The sequence below is a fragment of the Aythya ferina genome, assembly GCF_964211825.1.
Source record: "Aythya ferina genome assembly, chromosome: 3".
In the NCBI taxonomy this organism is placed as follows: domain Eukaryota; kingdom Metazoa; phylum Chordata; class Aves; order Anseriformes; family Anatidae; genus Aythya; species Aythya ferina.
The window spans coordinates 61,182,552-61,206,068 of record NC_140298.1 but is presented as its reverse complement, the minus strand read 5'-3'; the positions used below and the strand labels follow the sequence as shown (position 1 = coordinate 61,206,068).

At 39.0% G+C, this 23,517-nt stretch overlaps 1 protein-coding gene across 2 annotated transcripts in view; it reads right to left on the bottom strand.

The window, feature by feature from the left end:
* Window positions 1-23,517, bottom strand: part of ZNF292 (zinc finger protein 292) — a 59,916-nt gene that overhangs the window by 10,340 nt on the left and 26,059 nt on the right. The window contains exons 2-7 of one of the 2 annotated variants that reach the window (XM_084512564.1): window positions 18,249-18,403; window positions 17,108-17,186; window positions 14,904-15,039; window positions 4,925-5,127; window positions 1,936-2,072; window positions 109-250 (exon numbers count right to left, since the gene is read on the bottom strand). In XM_084512564.1, the coding sequence (XP_084368690.1) occupies window positions 109-250; window positions 1,936-2,072; window positions 4,925-5,127; window positions 14,904-15,039; window positions 17,108-17,186; window positions 18,249-18,403 (852 nt within the window). Of the gene's footprint in view, window positions 1-108; window positions 251-1,935; window positions 2,073-4,924; window positions 5,128-14,903; window positions 15,040-17,107; window positions 17,187-18,248; window positions 18,404-23,517 lie in introns of those variants that run through there. The other variant, XM_084512565.1, reaches the window with a different exon arrangement.

The following is a 23,517-nucleotide window of genomic DNA, read 5'->3' as shown; positions in this document are numbered from 1 at the left end:
CTGATTCTATACAAAGAGACTGCATGTCTAAAAGCAGCTATCATTAATTTTCCTGCTTACAGTTCCATTTAAAGTCCCATCAAAATATTCTTTCAGGATTGTCCTTACCTCTGAATTAATTACTTTAATCAGGAAGAAAATGTGATAAACAGTCTTAGTTAACACAGAAAGTTGACGACATCTCTCTAGATACACTTGAATAGAAGGCTCTACCCTTTGCTGCAGTTTACTCCAGAAAAGAGTCAGTTCCCTAGAACAAGAGAACAATATTTCAAGGCCAGCAACACAACCACTAATCTGATCAGAAGAAATGCAAGGTTGAGAACAGTATCTATTTTGTGTTTGGGAAAATAATAATATGAATTTATTCACACCTTATCATATAGAGAAAAGCTTTTATACTCACATGATTAATATTTAACTTTCAAAACTATCACAATGGCTCAATTCCAGAAGAACAGATCAGAAGAAAAGCAGTAATGCCACATATTATGCTACAGAATTTGCAGACTCATGATGTTGTCTTGAAAAACATCTTGCAAAGTAGTTTATTCTTTACTAACTGGAATTTTATGCTTCTGTATTCTTAGTAATAACTAATAGTTATAAGAGGACGGCTTTTCTCTGTGGTACCAACATTTTTCTTGATCTGCTCTGCTTTAAGAGCTGAATTTTACTCTGTTTTAGTGAGAAATTAGTCAGAAAAGACAAACAGTAATACTGTATCTACATTAACGCACTACTTCACCCCTGACATTAAACATTTCCTAAATAACAGGTCCTCCTTAGGTGCAAACAGCAAGGAGTGCTTAGTATCCTACAGAATGGTGTAACCCACAAATATTTATTATTATCTGTTAATGCAAAATCCTGCATGCACAGGTGCTCTGCTGCTGCTGCACATGGAAAAGAGGTGCACAAACAGAGCACAGCAAATCCTTCAGGAACTGTACAGGTTTGGAAGCACAACCACGCTGCGAGCAGATGGGAGCTCAGACTAGTAGCTCCAGTATCTGCCAACAAAGACCAGTTATTTGTTCCCACATCACTGAAAGCAAGCCCTAAACAACAAATATTTTAATCTAGCTGCTTACTCCAGTTATAGAGTGAACAGCACCTCCTTTTCCAGAAGTTTGACAGAGCAAGAAATATTGTGTTATGAAATAAGGAGAGAAGGGAAAAGTATTTATGCGTTAAATTCATCATAATGCTGACTAGCTGCCTGCAGATATTAAATTCCTCATTTCTACAACACAAGATTATTGTCAAGAAAAATGATTAGTCAGCTAGTAGTATTTGTTAATGCCTCCTCACACAGTACAGCCTTCAACCTCCCATAATGGAAGCTAATCTGATCAAAATCTTTTTTTTTTTTTAGTCTAATTTTTTTAATCATAGACTGGTTTGGATTGTAAGCGACCTTAAAGGTTCTTTAATTCCAACTCCCTTGGCATGGGCAGGGACACCTCCCACCAGCCCAGGTTGCCCAAAGCCCCATCCAGCCTGGCCTTGAGCAACTCCAGGGATGGGGCATCCACAGTCTCTGGGCAGCCTGTGCCAGGGCCTCACCACCCTCTGAGTAAAAAAATTTCTTCCTAACATCTAATCTAAACCTACCCTCTTTTAGTTTAAAACCATTACTCCTTGTCCTATCTTTACACTCCCTGACAGAGTCCCTCAACACTCTCCTGTGGGCCCCCTTCAGGTATTGTAAAGTTGCTCTAAGCTGCCCTGAAGCCTTCTCCTCTCCAAGCTTTTTTTTTCTTTCTTTTTTTTTTTTTTTTTTAATTCAAACTTTCCAACAGTATCATCTCCTTCCTGTTTAGCTCAGATTTTATCAAATAAAGAATGTTAACCTATGGCTTAAGCATCAGTTCTATCTTCGCAAAATATTTTTTGTTGTTGCACTAGACATAAAACAATATCCAAACTCACCAGGCACAGTACATCTCTCCTTGCTGCAGTTGGCGAGACAAAAATGCTGCACATAAAATTAGAGCACTTTTTTCATCTCCATCAGATTCTAGGTTACAGATCATTTCTAGAGCATCTTTGCAATCTACTTCTGCAATCTGGGAGGAAAGAAAACAAGACCAAGACTAAGCAAGTGGTTTCATTTACAGACATACATGAAGCTAAACCTTTACAAAAAGACAATTTAGAACTTAGTGGGTAGTTAAATATCAAACTGAGATACATTTGAAAGCAAATCAGAATGTTTCTAGACAGCATCAAAATTCATTATGGTAAGAGAAAAACTTTTTTTTCCTGAATTGAATACAAACTTGTTTCTCAAAGACATTAGTCGTATGTCTGATGTCCCAGTTACTTAAACTTTTTGAACTACAGCATTAGTTTTTCGTACATACTACATGCATATGGTAAGCGGAATAATAAGCAGATTTAGAACATTAAATCGCAGCCTAACACAAAAGGACTACTATTACCTGAAGTTCTAACCCAGTCACTGATGTTACTACTGTTTGAATACAGCAGGTGGTTGATAAATCAAGTTTAATGTGAGCATTCCAGTATTTTTTAAAAATCAAAGACTAAAAGAAAAGGGAAGCTATACAGAAAGGAGCAGATCAAGTGAATGCTTTCCTACAGGAATACTGCAGTCTGCGCCATGTAATTTAAGCCACAATGTAAGCACTTAGTTTCATAGCACAACAAAGCAAAAACCAGTCACTCAGTAGTACTAGGCAATTGCATCAATAATGAATCAGCATCGTTGTTGTAACTACTACTGTCTATTTTGATTCTCAGCAGACTGATTTGATTACTTCAATTAGCACATCTGGCAGGACATACTGGTATTTATTCTTCGATGTTGGCAGCTGAAATTAAACTTGGCCATTCCAACAGCACTACCGAAAGTCTCTTTTGAGTAATCAGAAGAAATCCCAAAGCAAGAAACAAAAGCCCCAACCCAAATAACAAGACACTTTAGTACTTTGGATAGGGTGACAGCCCAGCTTGGTTCGGCATGATGGTTATCTAGCTATTTCCCCAGCAATTAAGCTACCATTCTGAAGAGTACAGCAACTCATTTTTTTTCTCTAAATTGACACTGTAAATCTGCTAATAACCCTTCACTGAACTTAGGCTTAAGAATCTCAAATTCATCTTCTAAAGAAAACCGTTTCTCTCAAAACCTCAGAGAGGATGGATAAACATAATTGTCATACCAATTCAGACTGAAGGTCTGCTTCACTCAGCACCCTCTCTCAGACAGAGACTCTCAGTTAAAAGCTTAGGGAAGAACACATGAAGCTGGTTTTAAAAATAAAAGGATTTTTTTTTTCTGATACGTTTTTCCAGCCTCTCTGGATTTATATGGACCCAGCTTCCAGCAATAGTCTGTACAGATCAAGCCACTAAGTCTGTCAGTCTAAGCACTTCAACGTCCTGCAGATTACAATTCTCCACATTTTTTAGCAATTTAAGATGAAAATGATTGCAAATGCAACTTTTCTGGCTATTCCGAATTGATATCAAAAGCTCCATAATGTTTCCGAGTGATCTATGCTTTTTGTATTTACCTTGAATTTCCATTTTCTCCTACCATTCTCAGGCTATGGAAGGGCTACGAGCCCTTTCAGTTCAGAAGCCCACCTTGACACATTAATAGTGTACCTGCCTTCTGTTTGTAATACGTGAACTTCCCAAAACAATTAGTAATACTGCAAACAGTACTGCCACTGAAGCTTCAAAGCTAAGCAAGCCAAGCTAAGCAAGCCAAGAAATACCTGCATTAGGTTATCTGGGATACCTCAGTTCTAACTCTTCTGTGTGCTAAGAAACACGGGATTCACGATTCATTCACTGACTGAGCCCAGTCTGCTCTGGGAGCGTGGCAGGGCTGAGTAATGAAGGAAGCATGTTTGCAGGGTCACACATTCCAAGTTTAGCACGCTAACACAAGTACAGTCCTGTCACAGCCTCTCCTACGGAGTTCCTGCTGGGATCACTGAGCCTGTTCTGAAATGGCCCCCTGCAGCCAGAGGTGGGAGTGTAAGACCGATCCTACCTCCGTCAGAAGAACATGCCCAGGGAGATGCTGTCATCTTAGAATTTAGTCTATATCTCGGGTAGGAAGCTCTTCCAACTCTAATCATTGCATAATTTTCATCCCTTTAAGACCAATTTCAACATGCTTAATACTTATTACGAACATAAAAGATGATAGAGACAAAAAACAGCAAAGAGATGCAGACAGACAAAAAACCCTGACAACTGAAGTTAGTTTTCCTTTATTTTCCTTTAAGAAGGAAAAAAAAAAAAAAAAAAGCTCCAGTAAAATTTTGGGGTTGAGTGAGAAATGGAGATGTCACCTGAAAGAATGCAGAATAGCAAAGCTGTCATCTCTTTTTTGACTTTTGCATTTAAAAATGAGAAGAATTTTGTATTTCGAACCAGATCAAATATCTGATTTCACCTGCAATTTCACCTCCTATTAGAAGTAAATTGTGATTTCCTGACATGGGTCAAAACCATTCAATTCAGAGGAAGAATGTACAGTAGCACCTAAAGGGCTCCACTCTACGTGCTAGATATTATGCAGAAAGTTACAGTTAAATTAGTAAGAGTAGAAAAATCATTATCTCCACTTCAGGAAAAGGAACTGAGGTACAGATTTAAAATACTCTATGCAAAATTAAATGTAACGTTGTGGCAGAGGCACAAAATGCCTTCTAGTGACCTAATACTGCACCTCCACAAGCGTTCCAGTCAGGAATTATTTCTGATCAGTTTAGAAGTGCCTTAAACACAAAGAAAAGCAGAACACCCAAAGTATGTTAGATCATATTTTAAAACTAAACATCTTCTACATAAAAAACAGCCTAACTATATCTAGTGAGTTTATTATTATTAAAGAAAGAAGTCTAAAAAAAAAGTTCTTTATTTTTTTTTTACTTACTTCTTCCATTAGCTTTTCATTTGGTGATCCTGAACAAAGACAGACCAGGTAGGTTTGCTTGAAATTGCCTTTTGCACTAATTTCTGGATGATCAGAGCACAGTTTTGCCAGGGCAGTAGCTTGCATTAATTGCTTTGTTTTCATTAGGTGCTTAATACGCATATCCAGCAGGACAGGGCCTTCAAACACTAAAAATTCATTCACTTCAAAGAAAAACAAGCCAAAATGTTACACACACGTTTCATAGCAGATTACAGAATTAACAGATCACATTTACTCATTTGTGGCTAGCCCAGAAATTCTATGCAAATCATAACAGGTACAAAAGGTACGAAGCACAGACGATAGAAAATCTGAGAACTGTACTTGTTTATTTATTACAAGGACTCCCTGCTACAGCAGACTTTTTATCTACCTGCAGGTTCTAATTCATTCTAATTTCTTGGTAAACAGCTGCACACAAAACAGATTTAGGAAGCATTTAGAAATTAAAATGATTAGGTACCATTTAATTATAGCTCTACAGAAAGACAACAGAAAGTCCCAGCTCTCACATCCATCTTCATGCTTTTCTGCCATGCCATTGCTAAAAGTTGCTTTTTAAAGACCTTGATAGAAGGATGAAGGTGACAAATTATCTGAAATTCTCTGAAATGCTGTTAAATACTGCATGTTAAGCACTTACACAGTGCAGTCAAATTCTCCTTTTTTCAGTCAGGTTTTTTACAAAAAGAGGCATGTCTTGGATGCATACATTTGACTGTATATAGGTTAAAATTCAAAGAGACATGAAGGGCTCGATTTCATTCAACTATATCATGTAGATGCTCTGTTACCAGAGTTAAAACTCCAGTGTGCTGCTCATACAATCCAAAGCTAAGTGTGTCAGTGGAAGGCTTATGAATCCTACAGAAAAGGAGAGCACAGAGCACGGGTTGTTCCAACTCTTTATGAATACAGCTCAGGTGCCATCAAGGTCTTCAAGATCAAAATTACTCGAGCTCTGAAGCATGAGATATACTACTACTTCCAAAATATTTAAAGCTAATTATTTAATCTAGATATACACAATCAGTTTTATTTAATCCTTTTGACATCAACCACTACCCTGTGACAACTGTTTCCACAAGCCAGTTATTTTTTTTTTCAATTTCCCATATCTTAATTTAATGAAACAGCATTTTAAACAATAAACACATGCTTTCCCTAAATACCTCCTCTGTACCATTCTTTTGTGAAAAATTCATGATATTCTCCCAGTGTTAGGGTAAACTCTTGGTCTTTACTAAATGGGATTTTTTCCAGCCTTTGAGGATTTGCATCACCCCTTCCTGAAACCTTCTGGGCATTTGCAATGCTCATTTTTTGATACATATTGGTAGAAACATTCATTATATTCTCCTGAATTTACTTGCATTGAATTTCACTTGCATCGTGTAGCCCATTCACCTAATTTATTATATTCTCTTGATTTCCAATGTCCTGTTTGGTCTTGATGAAATAATTAAATAATTTCAGCATCTGTAACATTGATTAATTCAGTCTAGTATTTGAAATTTTAGTATATTGAATATGATGTTTACTGAAAGGAAAAACGATCCATCTTTTATTCTTTACTTCTTCCCATCCTAGCTAGCTTTTGATTCATGACTGTCTTTCATTTTATCTCATGATTTCTCCTTCTTCTAGCTGCTCATACAGGATATTACCGAAAGACTATCTTACAATCAAAATTAGGTCAACCATTTTTTTTTTAATCATTTTAGTGCACAGAATTTTAGGGCAGGAAATACTGCCTTTTGCAAAGGGCAGGCCTGTTACACCCCTTCATTATTTTTACGCATGAAGATATCTGGTTGAATTATCTCAACCAACTTGGTAGTTATTTGTTCAGGATTCTTGTGCAACATGACAAATGATCATCCAGGGCTCACTGATGCGTAAGAACATTCAATGAAGTAAGACTTCTTTCTTCCCTTCTCTCTGTTGATGAAGATATAGCCAGTTCTTGAAGATACAGCCAGTTTTTTATCCACATGGAAACAAAGTAAGACTACGTAGCACACAACAGACAATTGATAGATGGTAGCCATTTTCATGTTTATTATAGTGCATTTCTGTTTTAAACAGCAGAGATGTTCTTTCAGTGTCCTTTCAGGTGCCTTATTACAAATGTTCACACTCTTGTCAACCCACACCTGACCTACTGATTAATTACAGCTGATAGGCTTCGCTTTGCTCTTCCTCCTACCAGGTAGGACCCGTAATCCCTTCACCCACAGTGTTTACGGTCAGCTAGTCTGCTTGGAATAACACTGGAACATTTTACCTTATTTCTGTAACACAATACAGGAAGACCATGGAGACTTTAAGCTAGGTTGGTAGCGCAGGACATTTCATTCTGATTTAATTACTACACTTAATATTTTAGAGACTTTGTTCTATCTACTAATCCTCAGTAATCCTTCCCTTTAGTGTTTACTGCTTCAGTTAGCTTACCTTACGTAATCATTAGAACATTTTCTGTTATCTCCTCAACAAGACACAGGAAGACCTTAGGGTTAAAGCTACATATTAGCTCTTAAGTCTTTATTCTAATCCAACTGATTATAATCATTACAGTTATGTTTTGACTGAGCTGTCAAACGTTAAGTTTTAATTATATTTATTTCGTAACTGAATTACGTGGTGTATTTAAAGACAAAAGACAGGACCAAGGTTGAGGGAGTAAGTCCATGGTGGTGAACAGCCTCAAGTGTAAGATTTTATTTGTTCCTGGATTTATTTTTTGCATTTTATAAATGTGTTTTATAGTATGATGTCTTGTTTAAAAGTTAGTGCAGACAAATTGCTAGTTTACTGTAACAAATATAACTTTATAAAAATACTCTGCTTTACATCTTTACAGGTCAAGGCAGTTAATCTCTGTGAGTACAGAACTTGAAGTATTTAATAAGAATGACAGTTTAATGATAGCATCATTCTTTGAAGAATTATTAAATGCTGTTTCTGAGCACTGTTCATTGAAATTCACAAACTTGTTTGTACAAGCCACGTGAAACATTCATTTAAAATATCCAGTTAACAGGAGAAGAAAAAAAACAAGCAGGTGACATCTGATGGATGGTACTCTGACCTGGGAACTCTGTCAAACCCGGTGATACTGGAATCTAACCTTTTGGGAGAGTTTCCCCATTATTCCCTTGCATGCCACAGTTGCTGTCTCAGGTCATACTACCAAGTGTTTCTACAGCAAGTCCACAAGAACTACTATGAGCTTTTATTACAGGTAATGCTTATAGCGTACACACACAAAAAAAAGAGAAGAGGTAATCCTGAGATTAGTAGCACACAAGAGCGCACTAGCTGTGAGCACAGTTTTGTAAGTAAGAAGTTCTCCATGTGGACAGTCCACATGCATGTCACGTTTTGGCTGACTGGAAGACTTCCAGAACACAAAGCAATGAACATCTGCCTTAATCAAAGCACTCATAATCCTACTATCCTACCCTTTGCCAATTCTTGAGTAAGTCAATCTGCCAAAGACCTTTATTTCTTCTCAACCTCGCTCTGGCCAAGAAGGATGAAGGCAGGAGGTGAACGTACATGAGGACTATCCATCTCAAATCACTTCAGTTACTAGGGAAGTAACCTTCTTAGTCATCTTCAAGCATTAGCCCACGTGTGCGTTCACACTGGGGGTGACTCTGATCTGTACTTGATGCTTTGTTAATTACCTGGAGCTGAGTCTCAGAATCCTTCATGCAAACAACATCTCAGCACAATTCTGCTGAATGCAGCACCCATCCAGGATGCTTCTACGAGGGCACACTGTCTGATGAAAGGGTAGAAGTTCCAGGTGGCTGCTTTGCATATACCCAGGATGAAAACACTTTTTTTTTTGTTTTTTTTTTTAAGTGATGCTGTTGGTATCATTTGACTTCTGGTAGCAGCGCTCTGATTACCCAAAATAGTTCCGTGCTGGCTATTTAAATTCTAGCCTGCCCTTTATCCACCTTGATATTCTCCAAATAGTGATGGTTGTATCCTTGAACATCTCTTCAGTGGGCTGTACTTCAGAAGTCTGCCTGCTACATTTAAATCTATGAAAAATTCAATAACTTCATTCTTGACATCAAGGTTTAAATCTCTAAGGATAATTGGAATGAGATTTAATAAATGCAGCCGCCTCACTTTCTGTACTGTTATCTCAGATCATTTTCCTCTGGACAATTCTTCCACTCACCCTCAGTACCAGATGAGGCGATACCAACGACAGTACAGCCTCAGGTTTTGGAGGATTTCATGATCACTGCAAGGAAATGACAACCTCTAGGATGGAAAGAAGGTTCATGCTGAAGAGCACAAGCCATACTGACAGAAACTGGTAGCAGAAGTGTAATAGTTGAGCATTTTTAGCCATTGTAAAGGTTATTACATAACTCAAAATACATAAGCCATATTTCAATTTTCAGTCTTTCAGACACTAAGCATTAAGACTGACCAGATCAGACATACAACTTCAAGAAAGGTAAATTCTGGTTGTGTAAATTCTAATTGTCATGAATTCAGGTGAGTTTTGATTCAAGACCAAAATCAGTACTGACCTAAAATTAAAATCAATAGTTCATTCAAAAATTAAAATGGTAGTTCAGGAGGCAGAAAGACAAAGGACTCACTATCACGTGAAGAATTAATACTGGACTGGTTAGGTAAGATAATGAAGCAGGGAAACATGAAAAATTCCTCACTCCAGATATAAACATCGACTGTTCATCAGCATTCTGATGCAATCTCAAAAAAAAAAAAAAAAAAGCCTTGCAGTTGAAACCTGTAGTAGTGACAGGTCCAGTCATCTTGAATTTCATGATGTGGAGGAGATTATATTTTCATGTCTAGTACGTATCTCCCAGTTTTTTCCTGCTTTGGTGCTGGGACTGGTTACTCCCACTATCTGAGGGATATGGGAACTGGTTGAGTGTTGGTCCACAGTAAAGAATGTTAGCAACACATTCACAAGGCATCCCTGAAATGTTGTATGAGAACACCGGTACTTTGCTATTGTCATGACCCAATGGGTTCATGTAACTCTGTGTGATCTCTGAAGTGTCCCCTTTAGAGATTATATGTACGTATGGTGCTACATAGCCAAAACATAAATTTGACGCATTCTTTAAAGGCACAGGAGACAGGTTTAGGTAGAAAAAGAACAAGAAAATTTGCATGAGGAATTTACAGATCCCAAGCACACTTTTAAGAGAAAATTCTCTTAAAGAACCACGATTTGAATCAAGAAGTTGCAGGGCTGTTTGTTGTGCATCAAACATTTTTGTGCATCATTTTGGATGGGCAAGGCTCAGGAAAGAGAAGAAAGAAGTTTGTGGAACCGATGCGAGAATCTCTTTTTGGGCACTGAACTGCTCTGAGGGCAGTGGAAGATGGTGTGGGTGTTCTTCAAATGACTGTAGGTTGATTCATGACAGACCATTCCAAGCAGGTTCAGGAAACTCAAAAGGAGATTCTCACAGCAAATCTCATGTGACAGCCAAAAGCAGTGCTATCGACTCAGACGTCCACCCAAGGGGCCCCACAAATGACATCCCAAGTCCCTATTGACACTTCGGTTTCTGAAAATAAGTTATCTTCAGAGTCACGGGTCAACAATAACAACAAAAAAAAATATACCCCTCATCTCATTAGGAATCCAAACTCCCATTTCCACCCTAGGACTCAAAGGCATAAACAGAAAGCAAAAAGACAGTGCTGATGTTCCAGGTGTAGGAGGAGAGATTCGTTTTCTTCAGAAACAACTCAAGTGGGATTTCAGCACTGTAAGACTCGCCATAGAGGAGATTCTCTTTTATTTGGTAACATCTATCAAACAGAGTATGATAGCTTGTTGACAAATTTGTCAACACTTGTAATCACCAGTGTGGTAATGAATTAGGGCAATTCCAATGTTTGTCACTCAAAGAGGTGACAAATCAAGCACCTAGAGAATATTTACAGTTTGAAAAGATTTTATACATGTATACACGCAAATCTGTACCCGTATCTCTTTTCCCAGGTGACAAGTGACAGGGCACAATGAAATGGTCTCAAATTGCATCAGGGAATTGGACACTAGAATTTCTTTGTGGAGAGGGTGCTCAAACATTGGAACAGGCTACCCAGGGAAATGGCAGAGTCTCCTTGCCTGCAGGTATTTAAAGACACGTGGCCATGGCCCTCAGGGATGTGCTTTGGTGATGGGACTCTGTAGGTCAGATTCATGGCTGGACTTGATGATCTCAAAGATCTTTTCCAACCTATATGATTCTACAATACCAAACAGATAAATGCTTACACTAATTGTTATTTAAAGACTGAACTGATCAAACTTGACAAATGATAACATCTCAGTGTAACAACACTTGGGAACTTCTGCAATGTTGCCTTCACTGTTTGATATTAAGAACAAAAACAAGATCTTGTAAAGAAAGTTTACTAATATTCTGAAGATTGCTATACAAAAATTAATGTTGAAAACTGCTGAGAGGCAGCTGTCCAGTGAAAGAGTGCTAATTGGTAACCAGTGGGAGTGCTGGATTACAGACAAGAAAGAAAACTCCCTGTGTTTTTGAGTTTTTATATTACTAAAATATCCTTCAAATTAGCAAGAGAGCACAAAACAATGCAGTATTACAGAACAGCAGTAGCTAAAGTACAGCTTATCCATATTCTTGATATTCAGTTGATATGTAATATTACAATCTTGCCACTGATAGAAGAGATTAAAAAAAACATAGCAACAGGACCAAACGGTTCACATTGGTTAAATGGATGAGAACATGGTATAAAATGATGGAAGGCAGGCTGACAATCACCAGACTACAAACCTACCAACCTGGACCTTCAAGTTGAACAGAATGAGGTTACAACATGAAAATAACTTGAAGCCACTAACTCTTCTTTAAAGCATTGCTCATCCTCATTCAAATAGATGAACGTTCCTTCATGTGTCCCTCTCTTAGAAAAGTAAAGCAAGATTTATTTTTGTAAAAAAGCAAAAAAAAAAAAGTAATTCTTCTATGTACTTCCGTCTTCAATTCTTTCACACAAGAGCCCTCATAACTACAACTTGCAGTCAGCACTGGTCCAAGTGAGATTAACAGCACACCTAGGCAGCTAATTCATTCTAAGTGAGTTATACTAACATCTAGGCTTAACGAGTCTCAAAGCCATACAGAAATACTAGTACAGACGTCAAAAATGTTTTGCACATTGGAATCATTACCTGAATGGGGATGCAAACACCTTCCAATACAAAAAAAAAGTCAGAGAAACTCATAAGCACCAAGCACACTATCAATGGCTTTTTTTTTAAAAAAAAAAAATAATCAATTTTAACACTGAACAGAATTCAGAAACAGAAAAACTCATCAGTAGCTTCAGAATTCTCTCTCTCCTGAATGTCATGTACACTGCTGTTTGGCTTTCTTTGTGGAAGGGGTAACTCTTTCTTTTGATGAGATTTTATCATGACATGTAATCTTTTGTAATTTAGGTAGGTACCATTTTCTACCATCAAGACAAGTAATGACTAACAGGAGTTGCTCAAAAGAGCAGTCAGTCATAGGAAGAGACGTCCTTGAGCAAAAAACGTTCAGGACTAAAAGGAATCCAGAAACATCAGGAGAAGTCTTCATAGGAAAACACTGATAAAATGAATACTCATCACAAGATTCACAAGCAAGTTCTAAAGGAACTCAAATATAAGACAACTATACACTAATTCCAAATTTCTCATAGAAGTACCCTATTGTTGCTAAAAGGCTCTTGACGTGAAGCTAGTAAAACAGTATCCGAGGGGATTCTGAGAACTGTGTAACAATCCAACAACTGTATGAGGTACATAATAAATGATTAAATGGCACAATGCAAATCCTGCAGAAGACTAAATATAAGCTTTTTTTTTTGATTTAAAACAGAATCGTGCTATACATTTATTGTATTTATCTGAGAGAGTTACGAGACTGAGGATAAGGATAAGGAAGATCCAATTAATGTTCTAAGGGCATTAAAAGAAGTCCCTCAGAACCTGTAAATATACCAATCTTGTTATTAGAAACCAGATTGTTATATAGATAAACTATTAGTTAAATGAAAAAAAAAAAAAAAAAAAGAAAAACTCTCAGTGGGTTCTATGAGGATCTCTACCAGGACCTCTGCTGTCCAGCATTTCCATAAGTATTTGGAAAAAGGGGAAGAGTACAAGCTGACAAAATCTGCTGACAAAGTTTATTTAAAATGTCTATTGCAGAAGACCGGAGGACCACAGTACATTAAGTGACATAATGCAAAATGCACAGAACCACAGAATGGTTTGTGTTGGAAAGGACCTTGAAGACCATCTACTTCTATCCCCCCTGCCATGGACAGGGAGACCTTCCACCAGACCAGGTTGCTCAGAGCCCCATCCAGCCTGGCTTTGAATGCTTCTAGGGATGAGGCATCCACAACTGCTCTGGGCAACCTGTGCCAGGGCCTCACCACCCTCTGAGTAAAGAGTTTCTTCCTAATATCAAAGCTAAATCTCACCTCTTTTAGTTTAAAGCCATTCCCCCTTGTTCTATCACTACACTTTTTGATGAAGAGTCCCTCCCCAGCCTTCCTGTAGGCCCCCTCTAGATACTGGAAGGCCACTATAAGGCCTCTCCCCAAAGCCTTTTCTTCACCAGGCCTAACAATCTCAACTCCTTCAGCCTCTCTTCACAGGAGAGGTACTCCAGGCCCCTTGACCATCCTTGTGGTCCTTCTCTGGACTAGTTCTAACTACTTGTTCTATCAACATTCAAATGTTAATAAAACACTAAAGTGATTTTTGTAGGGTAAAAAACACAACAACAACCTTACATGCAGAAAAATAGGCTGTGTGTCAGGGAAAAAATCTAATACTGTAAATTAAATACTCAAGAAACAAAGTGGTACTAAACCATTCAGTTTTAAGAAAAAAATGGTCTCTTGTATCTCAAGCAAAAAGCAAGTCTAAAGTTAGGAAATAACATGATAGGAACACAGAACGAAGCAGGAATTCACTACATCTACATGTTGACTCATCTCATTTCAGAAATGGGACAGTAGAACTGGAAGACAGTGTGAAAGACTGAAGAAACTACAGGAGAAACAGAAGCATAGAGATACGATAGCAGTCTAATGAATCATGTCTTACTAAAAGGATGCATTCATTAAAAGATCTGAGTAACAGTTCACTTTTTTTTGTTAGTAGAGAATACCACACAAAATAAGCAGGTGTTGGGCTAAAAGGAGGCTGACAGTAAGAGGAACTGCTTTACTTGATGTGAGAACTGTGCAACTCTGCCACAGACACTTCTGTATGCCAGTTCATACAGATTCTAAACCAATTAGGCAGCCTCAAAGAATCAAACCAATCAGCCAAGACTCATTAACACAAGGATACCAACTCTGAATTGCAAATCTCTGGCACCTGAAATAAAACATTGGGAAAATATCATTGTACACCTAACACTGTTCCTATACCTTTCCCTTTTCAACTGCTGGGAGCCAATCTCAGAACTGTGCTGCAAATTAATTTTCAGTGCTACCCCACTTTGCATTTCATAGCTCAGTAAATGCCACCCATTTTAAATATATTTTATGTAAAATAGTTTTTGAATACCAATACTGAACTAATCCCATCACAGAATAACCTATATGCAACCTCCCTTTCACGTAAGTTATAAAGAAAATGGCAAGAGATACCCATCTATTATTACATTTTATGCAAATTACTAACATGAAATTATTCGTACATTCTTAGGAACATACTGTTTTAATAATTCAAAGAGTAATACAAGTGCATTTTATTTAAAAAGCTTATAAATTATCACAAGCTATGTTGAAGATTAATTTAACAAAATAATATTCCAGAGTATTATAATAACGAGGCATATTTTTTTCTAATCATTTTGAATTTTACCTTTATCTGGATCCAACTGTTCCTGGGAAAGAATGCCACACAATATTGGGTTCTTCCACACTCCCTTCTCTTGAGTAAGTGTAGTTAAAATATGCAGTTCCCGGCTGCCATTTTCCATCAAATTTTTATGAGCCACCTGAAGGATACATTTTACAAAATGAAATGTTGTTAAAAAAAAAGTTAAGAACATGTCTTTAATATTCCTTTATACCTTATGCTGATAACAAAACATCCACCCACCTACCAGATAAAGACTTGAATGTATATCAAAACTATCTTAACATTTATCCTATCAGTGTTACTTCTGCCTCCGTCTCCTAAGATTTAGGCAGAAAACCAAAGAGATGGAGCATCCCAAACTCACACTGTCATTTATCAACTAGAGATGCTACTTACATTTCTGAAACTAACTTTTGAAATATGCCCCCCTTTTGAAAACGGAGGTTGAGAAATCTCTTGCCCACATCTTTGTGTGGCATCAGCTGCCTCAACTCTTCAGCACTTGACTGTTTTTATGCACTGGGCACACTGAACAAAGTATTTTTGCAAAGGCAAAGTCTTAAGCTGTAAGACTTCACTCGATGGTTCTATACAAGGCAGACTGAATTCCTAAATCCAACCAAAATACCTTTTACTTCACTTAGATAGCAGGATTGATTCTGGAACCAGAATTGTGTTTGGGAGCAAAGTAAATAGTCTAAATACTCCATGGATTAAATAGAAATGCGCAACTAACACTGGTCCTAGAATGAAGGGCTCATTTCAAGCTCTTCATTTTTCTTTTACTTCAAACCCGATCAGAAAGCTACAGAGCTTCCTGGCTCAAGCACAGCTCTTAAGAATTAATTTACATTAGGCAGATGCTAGTAAAAAGAATTGTTCTGAAAATCGCTTTGATTTTTTCTGCATTATTTAGGCTGAGAATCCTGTGGTAACCGTATCTCATCTTTTTCACTGTCATTATTTCATTCTCCTTACATCTCCCAGCCCCCATATTTCCAGCAAATTGCAGAATACCTCGAGTTGGAAAGGAGCCACAAAACCCCCGAACCCCTCTCTGCAGGGCTGCAATCAAGCCACTTGTACCCCAACCTACATGTACACATCCAGGATTGCACACCACCTCTAGTGCAGCATCTGGTATTTGTTCTTGTCAATTTTCATACAATTTGTCATTGCCCAGTGCTCTTACCTATCAAGATGTCACTCTAAGGCTTCTTTACCCTCAAGGGAATTAACAACTCTTCCTAATTCAGTACCTCCTAATTTAGGCACTCAAACCCAGTGTCCAGGTCACTGATAGTGACATCAGCCAGTACTGATGAGTACTGGCTCTAAAACTGAGCCCCGGAGAACACAGTGACTGTCTGCAAGCCTGATCTTACCCCATTTACTACAACTCTGTGAGCCCTACCCATAAGCTAATTGTTCACCCATGATACTGTGTGCATGTTTAGCTGTATTTTGGACATTTTATCTAAAAGGATACCGTGAGAGACAGTATCAGAAGCTTTGCTAAAATCCCCCCAAATCCATGTCCACTGCCTTCCCTTTGCCCACTAAGTGGGATAGTAAGATAGTAAGGCATGACTTTCCCTTCATGAACCCATATTGTCTTTAACTGATGAATTCAGTGTTGTTCAAGTATTTTGCAGTAACTCCCAGAATAATCTTTCCCATAATTTTGCCAGGCACCAAAGTGAGACTGACAGGCCTATAATTACCAGGGTCATCTTTCTTGCCTTTCTTGAAAATTGGAATAACATTTACTAGCTTCCAGTCGACAAAAAAGCAGAACTTGCTTCAACGCCCTTCTCTGAAAGCAGAGCTCTAACCATTAACCAACTACTGCCCTGTGGAAGATCTAAAAATCCTGAAGCATCTTTCATTCATAAAATAAACCTCAAATGAACAACAGCAAACAGTAAAAAAAAAAAAAAAAAAAAAAAAACAACTTCCACAACATTCAATTTCTAACAGTGTTGAGAGACAAGCAGCTTTTAAAACATGACTTCCTTTGAAGCATCTAAAAATATTTTTTCTCCAAAGCTGCTACGTGAACTATGCCATAGAGAAGTGATATGATTGACAGCAATTGCTTTGGAGTACATTGAATTTATAGCTGAAGGGCTTGATCTTTATCATCCAACAGGAAACAAGTCTTCAGCCATATTACATAATGTTATTTCATGACCCAAACTCACCTGTACAAAAGCCTGAAATTCTTCCCATTTAGTTTCAGGTAAATCAAGAGGCAGACACAGTAAAAGTTCAATACAGCTTCTGGAATGCAAATGTAAATATTATTTGAGGCATCTTTTTTAAATGGATACTAAAATAAAGAATTGTTGATCATACAAAATGTCGAAGTCACAAAATTATTTTTGTCTGAACATATAAAGAGAAGGTCCTGCGTACTCTTGCAGAACCTATAAAAGCAGGTTTTCTAAAAACAACTAATTCCAACAAAACAATGGATTTGTCACTGAAGTCCAACCCTGTAATAACCTTTGTAAATTGATGCATTTTCAGACTGCAGGTGGATCAGTAGCGACAAAAATGCTTCAAGCTAGAGATGCTGGCTTTTCCTACATCAGGGGAGTCCTTCTGAAGACAGCTCCATTGCTAACAACCAAAGACATTCTTTCTCAGATACACCATTCACCATGAGGAATGTTTTTGCAACTGTTATTATGCTGGCTGGGATAGAGTTAATTTTCTTCATAGCTGCTTGTATGGTGCTGTGTTTTAAGAGCTGTGACCAAAACAGTGCTGATAACACAGCCATGTTTTAACTATTGCTCAACAATGTTTGCACAGCATCAAGGCCCTCTCTGTTTCTCACTCTGCCTCCCATAAAGAGACCAGGGGGTGTGCACAAGGTTGAGAGGGGACACTGCCAGGCAGATGGAGTGTTCCATGCCATATAATGTCATGCTCAGCAATACAATAGGAAAAAAAGGAGATTTACGTAAGCTAGTTGTCTTTTGCTGAGGAACTGTCCAGGCATCAGTCTACCAGGGGGAAGTAGTGACTGCCTTTACATCCCTTGATTTCTTCTGTTTTCTTTCTCCCATTCAGCTTTTCCTTTGCTTATTAAACAATTATCTTGGCACACAAGTTTTCTTGCTTTTATTCTTTTCTTCTTCTCCTGTTACATTGGGAGTGTGTGTGTGGGGGGGAAGTCAGCAAGTAACTGTGTGGTGCTTAGCTGTCCAACAGGCTTAACCCACACCACCAACCTATTTAGATTTTTTTATAGATTGCAAACTGAACTGAGAGTATTTAGGAAGCAAAAAGTTAATACTATACAGGTTGGTATTAGTAACTGAAAAAAATACTCACAGTGCTAAACGTTCAAGCACAAAGGCTACATTTTCACACTCAGAGGTAAGATAAGGTCGTGCTTTGACATAGCTTCGGATAGCCACTGTATACACCTCTAAGAGGGGCAGAGGATCTTCTGATGTTTTCCATTTTTCTGCATATTCCAGCAAAGTCTGTTTAGGAAGAGAAACAAACACAAAATTCAGGAGCAATTACAGGTTTTTAATTTTATACTCCTCCCTAATAAAAAGTAACCATCAAGAAGGGTTATCCATCTCCTTAATATGAATTACATGTTCTCAAAACATACTTTTTGCTTAAAATGTACTGTTTTTATTAAAGATTGAAACTTAACCCCCACACCCCCTAAAAATCGTTCTCTGATAATCCAGTAATATTATGGCTGACACTTCCCCCAGTTGTATCACTGTGTAATTCAGTTTACATTCATTTTTATCCAAATATGAAGCCCAAAGAGCATGCCTGGGAACAAAGATACTCCTGTCCCACCCTCTTCAATATTCACAATTGATGGACTCAAGATTTTTTTTTTTTTTTTTTTTTTTTAAAGACACTCATCTCTACAGTTCAGCTTCTAAAGCAAGTAAATAACTTCTACATTTTTGGTAAGTTTTAATTTTCCTCTCTATTGCCATTTTGTTAATATAGGTATTTTCAGGATATTGCTTTTTAGGAACTAAGCATTTTAAAGACAGCATATACACCCGAAACTCAGTCAAAAAGCTGTTTTCCTATTTGCCATGTGAATACCTACAAAGGATGACTTAGAAATAAAACTAATTACAGTGATGCATACCAAACTGCAAGAGATGGAATAGCTACCACCACCAGAAGTACAAAAGGCTTCCATTTGTTTCAGACACACATTAAGTTGAATTAGGCAAGCCTCGGGCAGTGCCATCTGACTGCAAGCCAATTCCTACGCTGTTGCATGTTGCCAACTGATGTAGTAAGATGATCAATGTTGCTGTATGCTTCTTGGGGGTGTAACAGGTAGAAAAATCACAATTTAGGTTGTCTAACAACCTGATCAAAGCAAAGCTATTAGAGTAAGATGTCTGGAGTAACATCCAATGGATCTGTGAGTATCCTGAAGGACAGACATCCTACAGCTTCTGCGGGCAACCTCTTCCTGTGTAGGACTAACATTTACTGTGATTCTTCCCCGCCAGTACCCAGATGCAGTCCCATAAACATAAAGGAATTATTTCCCTCAGCGTGCTGGCTGCAGTGCTGTTAACACAGCTCAGGGTGCAGCAGCACTGCTGTGCGGGCACACCGCTGGCTGTTCAGCTTTCTGTGCACCAGTTCTCTGGGGCTGTCCCAGAGAACTGCTCCCCAGGCTGCAGAAGCACAGGGCTGGGCTGTTCCTTCCTGCACGCAGGGTTCTGCATCAGCAATTCCTCCAGGCTGCTGAGGTCCCTCTCGAACAATATCCTTGACCTGTAGTGTACTGAGTGCTTCCACCTAGTCGGTATCACCTGCAAGCCTGCTGACAGCGTGCTCTGTCCCCTCAGCCAGTTCACCAGTAAGTCAGCGGGACAGGATTTTCACCAGTGTTGAGCCTTGACAGGACGCCACAAGTAGCCTGCTGCCATCTGGACTTCGTACTACTAATTACAAGTCTTGGAGACCCACAGTTCAGCCACCTCGTTATATTGCCTGGGTGATCGGACTATTTCACGGTTTATAAGGAGACTGGGAGACAAAGTTCAAGGCATTGCTGATGTCAGGTAAAAAAAACCCATCTGCTGCTGTCCCCCCATCTGCAGAACCAGCTGGTTCAGTGTAGAAAGAAATAAAGTTTGCCAATGTGAAAGCATTTTACATAGCTCCTACCATCAAGGCCATTTACCAAAATTCATGCTTTCCTTTTTTTTTTTTTATTAAGGTCACCTGTAATTAAAGCTTTTCTAGACAATATTGGTTCAACTCTGACAAGGTTTTTTCTGGCAAAGAAAATCAATCCTGTCAGAGCCCTCTGGGGCCCTCAAACCTCTTCTGCTAAAGAACCTCCCATACACCCGAGTAAAAACCAGAACCAAGTGTTTCTCAGCTAATTTGAAATATGCAAATATTACATTTTTATTTTAGCATGCAAATATAACAATCTTAATGAACTCTTTATGCCTGGGATATGATGCAATTCAAACTATAAAATCCAACTTCGAGCAGGCTGACTCTGGCATTACGTGTTAGAAGAGAGCAGAACATTAATTCTTCAGGAGAGACAAGTCCATCGCTTTTAAAGACAAGACAAAAGAAAACTAGGTTTATTCTAGTCTTCGACTCTACTAAATTGAGCATGAGTTACATTCAGTATTGCCTTGTCTACGTTATACATCTGCCCTCAGTTAGCTAGCGGTACTATTTGGTGGTATCCAAAACAAGCTCTCTCCATAAAAACTTTATCTGTATTAAATTCAATCAAAAAACCCACCCTGTTTAATGTGGTTATTTGCAGTCATTGTACCAAAGCCTGGTTAGAGCACAGACAAAACATAGACCCAGGGTATTCCCGTCAAGGATAACAGAGAAAAACATGCATTTTTTGGCAAACAGCTTCATTGAAACTGATTTTATCTTAAAAGGAAGCCTCAATACAAAGCCACCTTTAAGAGAAGTCACACACTCTACCTTCTGCTGCAGCAGAAGATAGCTTCTGCAGCACCTAGTGCTCCCTGCTGGAACCCTGGATGCTACCAGAATATTGTCTGCTTTATGATAGCAAATAATCTGATCCTCTTACAACAGCAGCTAAAAGGCACCACAGCCCATGGCAGAGCAATCAAGGGAGAGCAAAACACAGCAGAAGCAAGGAAGAGGCAGCAGCAGAGGAGGACAGGATAAATGAGCCACCAGTGCTAGCAAATGTCTATTCCTGCATCATTTGGCAAATCTGATCAATGTACTAGAACAACAAGATCATAAGAAATCAGCTTCAAGGAATCAGAAAATCACAGAACAGTTTGGGTTGGAAGGGACCTGAAAGATCATTTACTTCCAGCCCTCTGCAGTGGGCAGGGACACCTCCCACTTGACCGGGTGCTCACAGCCCCAGGCAGCCTGTTCAAGGCCAGGAAGCCTGCACGTCCTTGGAGGCATTCAGCCTCCTGGGATCCACAGGATGGGTGCTGCAACCACCCACAGCTTCTCTGGGCAACCTGTGCCAGGGCCTCACCACCCTTTGAGTAAACAATTTCTTCCTTTTAGCTACACTAAATCTCTCCTTCTTGTGCTGGGGCCCCAGAGCTGAATGCAAGGCTCCAGGTAGTCTCACAAGAGCAGAGCAGAGGGGGAGAATCACCTCCCTTGACCTGCTGGCCACCTGCTTTTGGTGCAGCCCAGGATACAGTTGGCTTTCTGGGCTGCAAGCACACACTGCCAGCTTCAAACTTCTCAACAACCGACACCCCCAGGTCCTTCTCAGGGCTGTTCTCAATCCCTTCCCTGACCAGCCTGTATTTGTGCTTGGGATTGCCCTGGCCCAGGTGCAGGACCTTGCACTTGGCCTCATTGAACCTCATGAGGTTCGCACAGGCCCACCTCTCAGGCCTGTCCAGGTCCCTCAGGATGGCAGCCCTTCCCTGCTGCGTGTTGGCCACACCACACGGCTTGGTGTCATCGGCAAGCTTGGTAAGGGTGCACTTGATCCCACTGTCTGTGTCACCAACAAAGATCTTAAATAGCATCAGCCCCAATATTGAACCCCAAGGAACACCGCTCATTACTGAGCTCCACCTGCATCTTCTAAGAAACTCCAGCAAAGAGTCTCCCTCTTCCCAAATACTCATGCAGCCAGACGTACTGTGATTTCAGTTACTGATTTGTCCTAGGTGACACGTTTAAGGATGCCAGTGGTAAAATTGCAAACCTGAAGAACAAGAACTGTAAGAATATCTTTTGCATCGTTCACTTTTTGGGTCAAGGAGCAACTGTTTGGACAGTATGCACAACAATACATCCACCTAGTTGAGTTGACAGAAGCATTCACGTTCAAAGAATGAACTGGATCTGAAGCTTTATTTAAATGCCACAGTTTTGCAGAAGAAAATGTTTTCTCATTAACCTGTTTCTTTCTTAAGAACACATCAGAGAAATCAATGCAGTATCTTTCACAGAGTATTACACTATAGCATACAATGCACAAAATTTAGAAAAAGCATAACTGTGTAATCCTTTTTTGAAAAGGAATAAACTTCTCCTTTTAAGCACTCAGCGATGACATTTTTGCACTAGAAAAAACACGCAAGCACTTTGCATTAAAAATGAACAATATGGCTTAACTAATTCTATACTTTTTTGAAAGAAGTGAATCTTCCTCTCTGGTGAAAATGTGAAAGTTGTTGGTGACGTTATAAGTAAGTGAGGAACAAACATGGTAATAAAGCATTCAGCACTGCTTACTGTTCACATGGATTCTTAAATTAGCCAGGAAACTTGCCTGCATTAGCACTGAATACAACCTCGCTGAAACAGTGAAGCAGCTTCATAATTAGGGATGAATTATTAAAGCTAATGTTGTCATGAATTACATTCCATTTTGATTAATTTGAAACAAGCTATTTCTCCTTTGTTTTGACTTAGAGCAAACAACAACAAAAAAATACAACTTGGTGGTAATCACCATATCAGATCACAGCAGTAGCAGGTTGTCGTACCACTGCCCTTTACTCTTATTCAGCTGATAGTTTAAACCCTTTACAGCCAACTTGGCCAACTGCATCTTCAGAAGCCCACAGCAAGCACCAAGATTAACACAGGCTTTGACACAGGAAAGAAGAAAGGGAGTGAGGAAGCAGGGAGATGTAACTTAAGCAACTGTTCATCTGAGAAGCATGACTGGAGAGGATTCTGGCCAGCTGCTGCGAAGAGACAGCAACACCTCGAAGAAGAAATTAATTGTGCTGGTAGACAGAAACTGAAGCAAGCTATGAAAAGTGACCACGCAGACAGCCCTGTAACAACCAGATCAGATCTCAAGTTTCATGGGGCAGGAAAGAGAGAGCTTGTAGGTAATCAGGATGCTGACAGATCTCCAGTAGGCACTATCGCAGTCTGATCTGAGTCAGGGAGGGTATTTAAGACCACAGGCCTATTATGACAGAGGCCAGCTGGGATTCTCCCAGGTAATTAGGAACTTCACAGAATTATCACGTAGTCATTAACACCAGAAAACTGGACTGAGGAGGAATCACTGAAGCACTTGCAGAACCTACGAAAGCCCTACCAACACTATTCCAGTCCAAGTGCAGCTTAATAAATT